Source organism: Aphelocoma coerulescens, chromosome 12, assembly GCF_041296385.1.
Source record: "Aphelocoma coerulescens isolate FSJ_1873_10779 chromosome 12, UR_Acoe_1.0, whole genome shotgun sequence".
NCBI classification, from domain to species: domain Eukaryota; kingdom Metazoa; phylum Chordata; class Aves; order Passeriformes; family Corvidae; genus Aphelocoma; species Aphelocoma coerulescens.
This window is the reverse complement of record NC_091026.1, coordinates 16,081,353-16,093,714: the sequence shown is the minus strand read 5'-3', so window position 1 is coordinate 16,093,714 and position 12,362 is coordinate 16,081,353. Positions and strand designations below refer to the sequence as shown.

General features: G+C 38.7%; 1 protein-coding gene across 6 annotated transcripts in view; it reads left to right on the top strand.

Moving 5' to 3' along the window:
* SUCLG2 (succinate-CoA ligase GDP-forming subunit beta) overlaps positions 1-12,362 on the top strand; it is a 114,053-nt gene extending 101,691 nt beyond the window's left edge. For 5 of the 6 annotated variants that reach the window (XM_069027433.1, XM_069027437.1, XM_069027434.1 and 2 more), the window contains 2 exons: positions 2,445-2,565; positions 10,414-12,362. In XM_069027433.1, the coding sequence (XP_068883534.1) occupies positions 2,445-2,565; positions 10,414-10,529 (237 nt within the window). In that variant the 3' untranslated portion in view covers positions 10,530-12,362. Of the gene's footprint in view, positions 1-2,444; positions 2,566-4,588; positions 8,591-10,413 lie in introns of those variants that run through there. The other variant, XM_069027436.1, reaches the window with a different exon arrangement.

Sequence of the window (12,362 nt, the reverse complement as noted above, 5' to 3'; positions counted from 1 at the left end):
GCATTAGATGCTGAGCATATGGATATATAATGGCTCTGATATGCTACAGGAGGTTTATTTTTCTCATAGACTTAAGTAATACAGAGATGGTGCATTCTCTGTGCACATGAAACACTGAAAGCCTCTTCATCCATCTACTGTGTCTGAATGCTAAAGTTCTTTCAGCTGGAAATGCAGGATCTAGTCAGGCTACAGAAGCATATATAAACAATGTTTACAGATTTCAGCAGAGTTGAAGTGAATCTCAGCATCATTTGAACTGATCTTCTGGTTTATTTGGAAGATTACGATAAAACCCAAGATCGAATTCTCTACCTGATGCAGTTTCTTATTGATTGAATCCTTTTAGACTCCTCTCTAATTTAACAGTGTATTTTTATTAAAGCCAAGCACACAAACATCAATTATCCAAGCTGCATCTAATTTCCTTCTTTTTTTTTTTTCCTTTTGCTGCCAATGGATTAGAAGACATGATTAGAATTCAGCTTGAAAGCTGAAAAGCAGATCCCTAAATGAAAAAGTCTGCTCTAGGAATTAAAATATCCGTAGTGGGCATAAAATCCTCCTCCTTATCTCTAATAATGTAAACACACTTGGTTAAGTTGAGCTGTCACATGTCTGGTGCAATGTCCCTGAATTAGGAGGATGTATTAGAAAGGGTGGAGTGGTGTCTGTGGCGTGTCCCACTGTTAGAATCCATCACCAGGGTATTTTAACACCAAAGTGTTTTGCATAGAGGTATCTCTGCCATAAGGGTTCATGGGATAAGAGTTGGAAGAGCTCCGTTTTTTCTCTTAGGTTTTACTTCCTATCTCCAGGAATGTTTGGGTGTGCACAAGCAATGGGAACATAGAAGGGGCCTTCTAAGGTTTTGCTCTTGTAGCTTCTGCAGAGTTAAGGATTTTATAATGCAAAGGTGAAATAAATAACTGCAATGGCATCACCAACTTAAGATCCAGAAAACGACTAACTGGGAAATGCACGCATTTAACATGACAAGAAAGTGTCTAAACTATAAGGAAGAGTTATAAAATCAATTAAATTGTATGTTCTTGTTTGACCTGTGCTCTGCCTGGGATGAGGAAGCCATACCATGAGCCATACATGGGCTCCATGAACTGAAAATGCACTGGATCATCTTTTGAGCAACTTGGTCTAGTGAAAGGTGTCCCTGTCTTATGGGAAGTAAAGCATTTGTTGAGATGTTTTGTTTTCCTTTTGTACTGTGGATGGCAGTATTACTACCAGTGCTGAACTCTGTGTGTGTGAGTGCACATCACAGGAGTTAATTGTCACATTTTGTCTGTGGAGAAATATGAAACCTGATTGTGCAGAGCTATAAACGTGCATGACCTCAGGGAATTTTCCTGGTGCTGGTATGAGCCTGGATACCTGGAGATGGGCAAAGTGAATGCCGTCCTCTGGTGCAGTGAGTTGAGCAAAATTGCAGCTGACATCATGCACCAGTGCAATGCAGTGATATTTCATTCCTTCAGACCTAATCCCTTCTTTATCTTACCAGGTTTTGAGTCAACACAGTTCTGGCAAAGCTTGTTTGTGACACCCAGTGACACAGTGTCACCCAGTTTCTTGTAGGGCACCCCAAATGCAGATTAGCCCCACTGTGGAATGAGAAACAGCTGGGCTGCATCCCTATGGTGTCCTCCTCAACATGATAAGACATGCTTGGAAGACTTGGAATATGGGCTTGGGTTAATCTTTTGCTACCTTACCAAGTGGAAAGAAATCATATTTAATATATTTTATGTATTAATGTCTTGTATGTTGTGAAGGGCAGTTAATTGTGAATTGGGTGGAGAAACTGCAGTTTCCAGAAACTGATGAATAGCAGTTTTTTGAGGTTATCAGTTAACCTGCTGTAATGAATGCTCTTCATTACATGCCTCTCCTTGTTAATTAGAAGGGATTTTTCCTCCTCTTTATCAAGTCAGGGCAAGTATATTACCTTTTTCTCTGTAGTGCTTGTGATAAAGTGAAAATCCAGATTGTTTTGTGAAGTGTCCTCATGAATATTTCATTGCATGTGCATCACACATTCACACCCTGTGTTTTCTGAGCTCCAACCTCTGATGATTATTCAACACATTTTAAAAATAATCAAGCTATAGATTGTTTAAGGTCTTTATATTTATAGGTAGAAATTCCCTTTGTTTTTGTAGAATACTTTGTTTATGACATTAATTACCATGCCAGTTTAGACCAAGACAATTAATCACTGCTGCACACTGTAGAAACAATAGACTCAGACTCAAGTTCTCTGAGTGCAGAGGTGAAGCTTGTACCATCCATAAATGAGAACCTGCCAGACAGAGGGGAATTGGTACCCTGGCTTGGATCTTTGACCTGTGTTTATTTAAAAAACAAAGTCAAAACAAAACATAAACAAGCCCCCACTTATTTCCTCCTTGGTTTCTCTCCTACAGGTTGAAGCAATCCTTGTAAACATATTTGGTGGGATTGTGAACTGTGCCATTATAGCCAATGGTATCACCAAAGCCTGCCAAGAGCTCGAGCTGAAAGTACCTCTGGTGGTCAGACTGGAAGGTGAGTGCTACTGGATTCAGACCAAAATCATCCCTCATGTGCCCAGTAATCAATTTGGGATTTCCTCCATATCCAAGTGATACACGGAAAAGACTCCACAACTTGAAAGTTGCAAAGTAGGTATGTTTTAATCAGCTGAGGCGCGTGGGGGAACCTTTCCTCCAAAGACAGGAGCATCTTCAGCGGCTCTTGGCTTGGTGCTTGCGTAGTTACAAACTACATATGCATCAGACTACACAATCCAGCCATACATATTCATTGCCTGTCCCCACTTCACATTGCAATTAGCTCTGAAGTCATTAACATGTTGGTGCACTTGCGCAGTGCTGCCTGGTGGTCGCAGGCCGGGGTCTCTGGGATGAAGTAAAAGTCTTCCTCAGATGAAGTAAGTAGTTCTCCTCGGGTTGCACTTTTTACCTCAACCTTCTTGCGCCGACTCCTTGTGTTCCTGGCCCAAGTCCAAACCTCAGAGCTGGCTCAGGCTGGTTTCAGGGTCCAAAAGCAGGATCTTTGGCCACGGTTTCTTCCCCTTGTCAATCCCCTTGGATCCTCCCCTTGGATCCTCCCCTTATCCTCCCTTACATCCTTCCCTTTGCCTGGCAAGCACAATGAGTGTTAAGCAAGCGATATAAATTGTTTAGCAAGCAGCTGCAAAATGTAGCAATACTAGCAATGCCATGCTCAGTAGTTAACTCTTAAAATTCTAAGCCCCCTGTATCAAAAGCACTAAACAGATTGGTCCCTCACAGTGAGGATATGTCCAGTTCTTCAGCCACAGCACAACCTGAAGTCAATAAACTCATATTTCCTCATCTATGGTCCTTGATGGCATTGGAAGCAATGAAATTTTGCAATGGAAACATTGTGAGTTTGCCTGTAAGATTTGCAATGCAAATAGGAATTATTTTGATGCAAGTTTATGTTTACTGGAAGGTATTTAATTTTCAATTTTTTTTTCTTTTTTTACTGAATGCAATTCTGTTATTGCTAAACAATATAGTTTTCTTAGTTTACACCAGTGCCATAATTAAAAGACAGATGTTAGAAACAGTATTTGTAGGAGAGATATTACTGTAACATGTTCCTCTGCCCAAACACCCAATCCAGCTAAAATCCATTAAAAACCAGAAGATTTGGTAATGGTAAGGAGCATTTTTTCTTTAGTGCATCCAGCATTGTTTCACAAGAAACAAAAAAGCCATAGAGAGGGGAGGACAAGCACTCTTTGGCAGTTACAGACTTTAATGGCAGTGGGTGTGGAGTTCTGCCTCTAATTTCTGAGAAGTGCCCTGAAGGAGGGAGAATCTTCTGCCATTGAGTGAAAAGTGCCTTGATTGCAATCAGCACACAACCCTGGTAAGCTGAAAATATTTCTTTTTGGCCAAATAGGTTTGGAAAACAGAGAGATTTCTGGGTGAGTTTTAAGGCCTCTTACTCAAACCCATCCATATTCAGGTTTGTGTGTGTGTAAAGAGCATAAAATGTCCTGTCACTCAGCATTCATGATGAAAAGAGGAAATGCATCCCTTTATGGACCTGAGATGCAATACTGAGGTAGTTTTTCACACTGTGATAGAAGGGGGAGGAAAATATGTTCTGAATACTTCAGGCTTTTTCCTTTTCAAAACTTCCCCTCACCAGGATTCCCGAGGATGCATGCAGAGTGCCCATGGAGCCCTTTGGTTAGGGGGATGCTCGTTTTATGTTTCAGGAGAAAGCAGAGCTTTCCCCTCCCTCATTCTCATGCTATGCTGCACATGCTGGCATGACTTCTGTTGTGGTGAGTGCAGGGAAGTTTAAATACTCTAAAATGGATTTTAGAAACAAATTGTGAACATTTTCTTTGGATGATGCAGCACTAGTCAACACCTTAAGAGACTGCATAAAAAGGATGAAGGAGAGACTGATGGATGTTGCTTAGAAGCAGAAAAGTTTCATTATATTAAATCTCATTGTTTATCAGCTCTAGGCAATGTTGTTTCACTTTTTGTCATAGCAAAAAAACTTTTCCTGTCTTTCACAGCTGGGAAAAAGTTTATCCGTCAGATCTGCAAGACTTCTCAACTGTTGTAACTGCTCCTTTTAAAGTGAAGATATTGAAAAAGCCATTAGTTTTTCCCATGAACAAGATGTTTCTGTTGTGATTTTTGAAACTGTTATAAGAGAAACAAGAGCAACTTGCTTATTTTAAACTACAGTCTGCTGGGTCTGCCACTGCATTTGCTTGACCTTTCTCCAGTAATCTTGATGATTCCATGATTGTACAGAAGAGTGAAAGCCTTGCAGAGGTGCCTGTTCCTCTTGTGCCTGCGACCTTTGAGTCATTTGCTGCTCTATCCACAGAGACCAAAGCTGAATCTTCAGAGTGTCAAATACAGACTTAAATGCAAACATCTTTGGGTTACCATCTTCCCAGGATTGCTCACTCTTTGCTAGGTCTGTAATAATGTTCCTCCTAGACTGGTTGCTGACTCTGGAAATGGCAGTACGACATTTTCTTTAGGAAACTCTCTCCGAGAATAATGCAGCAAACTCCCGCTTTTGCATAATCTTTATCTTAAAAGTTTTTTTTAATTCCTCCTCTTATTCCTCGTGTTCATCCTAAACAAAGAGCTATGATGCTTACAACCTTCAGCTGTTGTACTTTGGAACTGTTAACGAGTCACTGCTGCTTTCTCTGCCTCCTTAATCACCTAACCAAGCAATGTGTGTATGTTTGGTCCTTTTAATCTTTCCTCAGAAATCAATCCCTCTGGATCCTTAATCGTCTTCATTGTTCTTTGAACTCACACCGGGTTATTTAAACTTATAAGGATTTTGAATTAATAATGAGGACTGTGGAAGTAATCAGACTACCCAAGACTTTTTAAAACGTCACTGATGACATTTTACAGTTCAAAAGGAGAAAAAGGAACAAGCACTCTTTTGGGTTTCCATTTTGAACATTTTCCCAACAGAAGGTTTGTGATTATTCCCATAAATCTAACAGATTTGTGACCTGCACTTTAAAGACTCTTTGCCCACATGCACTGTACTACAAGTGTCTTGATGACTAGAGTTTTAATCAGTCAAATCTGTCTTGATTTAGTAGGATTCTGTGGACAAATCTTTGTTCTCAGCTGTATAATAATTACAAGCCGTTTTACCAGTGGATAAAGAAAGGATTACTCTCCTCTTTGAAAATGGTAACTTTTTAATTGCATATGTTTGCTTGACTTATCAGTAGAGAACTCACCAGCTGAGACACAGGATTATTTTTTAAAAAGCTCATGGACAAGTGGAGAAACCACATATTCCAGATTTCATCTTCTACAGATAGAAAAGTAACTGCTGCTGAGTTTATGCAGGATTTTTTTTCCCTTTAAAATGTAATACACTTCAGTTAAGTTTTGTGAAAACTGACTAGGAGTGCTGAAGGGAAGCCAAACCTTGCTTCTCATTTATGTAGCTCAGAATTAGATGAAAAGAGGGAAGAATAAAAAATAATTGTGAATTAGATATCTGCTCCTATGATGGAAATTTTACATCCTCTCTCTTTCAAAAAATGAATTCTCTCCTTCTCTGGTCATAGAACAAGAAGAACTAGGAGGGATCATAACTACTTAATATGTTGAAACTCAAGCAGAAACAACTTGTTTTTTATTCACGTCTGAATGCAAATTTTTTTATATTTTTCATTCATATGATTAGTGACCTTGTGTGTTCTTCAGAATCTAAAATTTTCTAGTATCTTCAGAAATCTTTTACACACAAGTGAAATTTTGCTCCAGCTTGTGTATCTTGTTTGCAAGTATGGTTTAATATGTATGCTTGATTTTTGATTTTTAGTATCCCAAATTGCCTGTCAAGAGAGAAGAATGAGATATTGCAAAGTCACAACTTCATTCAGATCAGACATCTTGGGCTTAAACATTCAGCACAAATTTAAATGTGCCCTTCCCTGTTAGGATGTAAACATGAGGCAGAGGGAAAGATTAAAATATTCTTTGGGGAAAGTGTAAGGTAGAAAAGGGCAAATGGAGTGGACAGAATAGAAAGAGTTTAATTGTCTCTTACAGGTAGGCAGTGGAAGTTGGTTTATTCTTGACTGCAGAGCCAACAGGTGTAAAATGTGTAAGCCACCAAAACTTTGTATGTTCCCTACCTAAAGGTTACTAATTAAAGCTTGTCACCAGCCAAACCTCAAATCAAATGTTGTTGACAGAAGGTTAATGGTGATAAACTTCAAACCTTATTCTCCAATACCTGTCTTTGGGACCTGAGAGGCCACGAGTTTCCAGCTTGTGGGCTGACAGGAATGGCATAGCCTGGATCCACGCCAGGGGCAGGTTTGGTTCTGTGCACTCAGCAGTGCAGCATGCCAAAGCTGGACCCTTGCTGTGGATACTGTAACATGGGCACAACCTGCTCATGTCACCAGTAATTTTTGACATTCTGCATATTGTGAAATTTTTTGTCATAGCAGAATATTTTGGGTCGATCAGAGTATTTTTTATATTATTCATCTATTTGTTAGCACATACCAAATGTATATAACTGTGTCTTATACCCTTACACCTTATTTACCTGAACAGCCAGAAATTGCATTGCAGAATCCTGCATCCTCTCTGACCATCAGCATTACACAGTGATAATTTAGCCTGGTCCTGATGGGTTTATGACAGTGCAAGTGAATAAGAATCCAAATCCTGCATATGGAGTATGACTGGGTGTGTTTTATTTGTTTGATTTTCATTCAACCTCTCACAATGTGTGCTTGTGTGATCTTACCTCTGGTAGAGACATGCTTAGACAGAATATTTATTATTAGGATTTTTTTGGTAATGAGTTGAATACATTTGCTTTGCTACTGATAGCAGAGATTTCAGGTCCACAGAAGTGTAAATGTGAGAGATGGCATTTACACAGACTGAGAGTATGTTCCAGAACCCAGGTTTCAGCAGGAGGATGTTTAGATTACAAAGCCTGAAGGTACATGCCGATAAAATTACATCTTTCCAGGTTTTCCATGGAGTGTTGTTGACAGTAATATGTGTCAGAAGACAAAAGCTTCTTTTTCTAATTAGAAAGCCATTCCCTTCATAGAATCCAGTTTAAACCCCCCCGCACACACACACAAAAAACCCCAAACAATAAAACCCAGCAACAACAAAAGCCCCACAGCCTCCAGCCCTGTGAATTCTCATCTTTTCTCAGTTGGCTGCAGGGTAGGTGAAGGGCAGATTCTTCTGATAGCCTGGATATGGGATTCTGTTTACAGTTCTCTGACACCATCCAGTGGCAGGAGGTTAATGCTGGAATAGTGGGATTCTTTATTTGTTTATTTTAACATCTGTTGCAACAAGATGGTATTCTTTGTAGATACATAAATGTTTCCAGCATTTTCTGAATGTTTAATTTTAAATCTTTTACCTCTGCTATTAGCAGGCTCATTATAATTTCCATATTCTCACATAGTTAAAATAGTTAATCACAATGAGATAAAAGGCTATCACTAAAAAAAAAGAAAATTATAGCAAAGGAAATGCTTGCTGAAAAGTGTGTTTAGTTGTATGGCCTGCCTATAAAAGTGTTTTATTTAAGAAATACAAAATGTACTCATACTCTTTTGACTGCAGTAAGAATTTTTTTTTCTGCTTTCATCATTTCATTTCCCTGCATAAACTCCCCCTCCCTTCTCAGGGGCCTCTGTTTTGTATTGATTTTGTAATGCATGTTAGACAAGTGGTGTGGAGAGCAATCAATGCAGTACAGAACAGATCCAACATATTGTTCCCTCTCTGACCTGTTAGTAAATTAATATTGGCCACTTAGTGAAGAGCAAAAGTTAGTTTTAAATACATGGCTATCACAAACAGCACAACATTTTTTCTCTGTTGGAAAATTTCCAGGAAAATTTCCCTCTTTCCATTTTTTTCTCCTCACAGCACTTTGTCTTGTAGAATCCTATTTGAGAGATCAGTACAATCGCGACTGTTTCAAATGTTTATCACACTTGTATCTAAATAAAAGACAAAACCTTCAAGGCTTCTTGGGAATCACTGTATGAATGTGAGGGACTCAACAGAGAAGAGAACCTTGGGAATGGCTCCTGCCTTCCCTGTGCAGTGCTGCGCTGACAAGTAGCAGCCTCCACATTATGTTATATAGGATGATTGAATAAAAATCAAATATTATGTTCTTTTTTTTGCCCATAATATTATTTTTTTTTCTGTAGAAAAAGTTCTGCACAGTTCTGGGTGTTGCTGAGCAACCAAATCCCCCTTCTGTCAAAGATTTCAGATGTCTTTGACCTTCCTACACAAACCCTACAGCATGTCCTCTGCTCAACAATGGGAAGCATGACCTGGGCTGTCAATGCCTTTGCAGAGGGAGTAGATGGGGTCCAGCATTTCTCTTCCTGACTCCTGCCTCTCCCATCACAAAGTGCTGTGATAGGGATGTCTTTGGTCCCTTTTAGCACCAGGAGTGGGAATCCTGACTTGAACATGCTGATGAAACAGGCTTTTGAAATGCTCTGCTTCTGTTGTACCATTTCAGATGTTTTATGAAGTCTGCCCAAGAAAAAAAAAAATCATCCTTTAAAATGAGCATTCTGGAAGTTGCACAGTAAAGAGTATGCTTCTTGCTTGGTTAATAATTAAGGATGTAATTAGTATATAGCTCCAAATATAATTAAAATTCATTTTGCTAGGTCTAGGAATTACAAAGTAATTAAGCATTTTGACATGGCAAATGAACAAGGAACATGACATGGAGAGGGAGGATAGAAATTATTTTAAAGAGGATCAGCTCTGGGTCCTTGTGCTTGTGACTAGTGTGTGATCCCAAAGTGGATTCTGCTTCCTCAGTAGGATATGTGGCTCCAGGTTCTTCTGTGGTGCGGAGCATAGCAGTGATCAAAAGTTTCACTTGGCTTTGCTGGAGAAAGCTCTGGTGAATTCAGATTTTCTGTTAGTCTTAGTTTTCCAAAAAGAATGAGATAGAGTAAACGGGAAGGTGATGCTCTTGTCTTTTAGACAAGTTTGAGAAGTGGGGAAAATGTATTTTCCTGAAATATCTTTTTCAGCTTTGGATTTTTTTTCCTTCCCGGTTCTTTAGTCTATTGATTGAAGTTGAGCTTTTTCCATGCAAAATGGAGCCCCTGGGCTGTGTGACCATGCATTCTCCTTGAGGTGGTGTGGACATGGTGCTCAGGGTTTATTGGTGGACTTGGCAGTGCTGGGTTTCCAGTCATACTCAAAGATCTTAAGGGTCTTTTCCAACCTAAATGTTTCTGAGATTATAATAATATAGTGCAGCAGAGAGGAGGGAATGGTGTCATGCTGAATACTTCAGAGACCTTTGTATTCCCTGTTTTTAGGAAAAATGCAAAAGCATATTCAAGAGCAGCTTAAACCCAATTATATTTTCAGGATTACCCAAATCTTTACCTTTCAGCAACACATTTTGCAGCTTTCAGTTGTCACAGGTGAATTTTAGTTATTGTTCACTCACTGATTAGCTGTAACTGATTGTGGCTAATAAATGCCATTAATAGAGCCTGGTACGTGGTCCATTATCCACTGCTCTTGTTGGATGTTCCTGCTGACTGGGGGATGCTGCATTGCCCCTCTAATCTTCACAAAGCCCCTGTTGTGCACACTCAGATTGCATTGTCTGTCACAATTGTCATTGGAATTATGAGCTCCTTCTTCTCAGCCCAGTCTAAGGCACTCGTTTAATCTGTTGCTAAACTGAAATGATGTGTAGTTTGAAGCATTATCTGATTTTTCAGAGATGTGCTAGGAGATGTTCACTAACATTCATTAATATTAATTACTAATTCTAGTCAGTGTTCTTTTTTAGGAACAAATGTCCACGAAGCCCAGCGTATTCTGAGTGAAAGTGGCCTCCCCATCACATCTGCCAATGACCTTGAGGATGCAGCAAAGAAGGCAGTGGCAAGTGTGGCCAAAAAATAACACCTTGAAGATTATCCTCATGGAAAGTACTTGTGTTTCACAAGGCATCATTCCTGCTGTTATTTCAGAGGACTGATGGAGTTCTCCTCATCAGGCTTGGTGGACTTAACTGGAGATACATGGCCAACTCAGGCTTGCAAGTTGGGCTTCAGAAATTTCGCAGCTACAATCTTGAACAGCTCGTATGTCTGTATCTAATTTTGGTCATTTTGTTAGTCACAACTGTAGTAAGTAATACTTCACTCCATAAAGCTCTTGTTTGTCTCTCCTTCCAAAATTGTCACTGATAAACTCATGATAAGACAAAATAAGTAATTATTTACTTCTGTCAACACAATTGTTCTTTAACTGAACACATTTAGGTCATCTAATTCACAATATTTTCATTCATGTTTCTATATTGTAAAGGGTCAGCAAACTAATAGTGGGTTTATATTTTTTATGGACTTTTGCAATAATGTAAAAATATGTGCTTCCAATACTGTTTTTATTCAAATGAATGATGTTTATTTTCTTTTTTTAGAAATCACTGGTTTTGCCTTAAGATTATTTTCTTTTGTTGATGCCAATGGATACCTCACAATAGGAAAAGGGATTGAGTAGTTGGTAGTGAAAGGACCTCCCACTCTTACTGTGCCTATGAACCATTGAAATGTGATTCATCTCTTTCCTAGTTTTTGGAAATGCCCTGCTGTATTTTCAGATGTAGCAGTGCCATACAGGGGGCTCCAGGAGGATGTGTCTGCCACTAAGGAAATGGCTGCTAACTTTTTAAGATAACCTCTTTTGTGAGAATGTCACTGCTGTGAGGTTTTAAAGATAAGAAAACTGAAGCAGTTTTCTCTCAGGAGCATGGAGAATTCTTCAGTTGATTTAACTTCCAAAAACCATTTCTAATTTATTGGGAATAAAACACAAATGAACTTTTCAAGTTTTAAAGTATTTTCTTCTCAGGCATCAGTAAAAATAAGTATAAGAAAACAAACCCTTAAGTTTCTGTACTCAGATATTGACCAAGATTCATTTTGATTATATACTCTTTTGTAACAGTCAAAATTGAAGCTGTTAGTTACACAAATCGTTCATTCAGGGAACAGAAGGCAATACTAAAGAGCTTGTGTAACTGAAGAACTTGGTACAAATCTCTCTCTGCCCAGGAATTATGTGCTGAAAATCATCAATAAATTTGAACAGTGAACAAATGAGGGGATATCATGATCTGGTCTTGTAAATGGGCAGAGATATAAAATTTTGTGAAATAAATTCCTAATTGTGATTTTTTGAGCAGCTCTAATCAATACCATGTTCTGCTTAGAAAAATGTAAATAAATTTTTCTTGACATTTCCATTAAAACTGTTGCATTCAAAATAAATTATCTGCACTAATCTTTGGCTCTTGACACAAAGAGTGCTGATAGGTTGCTATCATCAATTCCTGCAGGTTTTTCCTTCTCCATTTCTTTCTCTACATATTGCTCAAGGAAAAAATGTGTGACCATTAGAACAGCAATAAATATGCCACTAGGTCTGTAGTTATTGACAGAATGAAGGAGAAGGGTATCGTTAGCAGCTTTCTTGAAGGTACGTAAAAGCCACACTGCTCTGAAGGAAGAAATGTTTACCTCACCACAATAAATACAAGAGTCGCACTCTATTTTGTACATTTTAATACTGGAAAGATAAGATTCTGTGGAAGAACTGTTTGTGCAATGTTGTCACACACTGTGTCCCTAACTCTGATCTCCAAACCATCCACTGTGCATACACAATTATTATTTTGCAAAGATTAATCTGTGTACACCATTTTGTCAAATAAACGTAAAAATGAACATG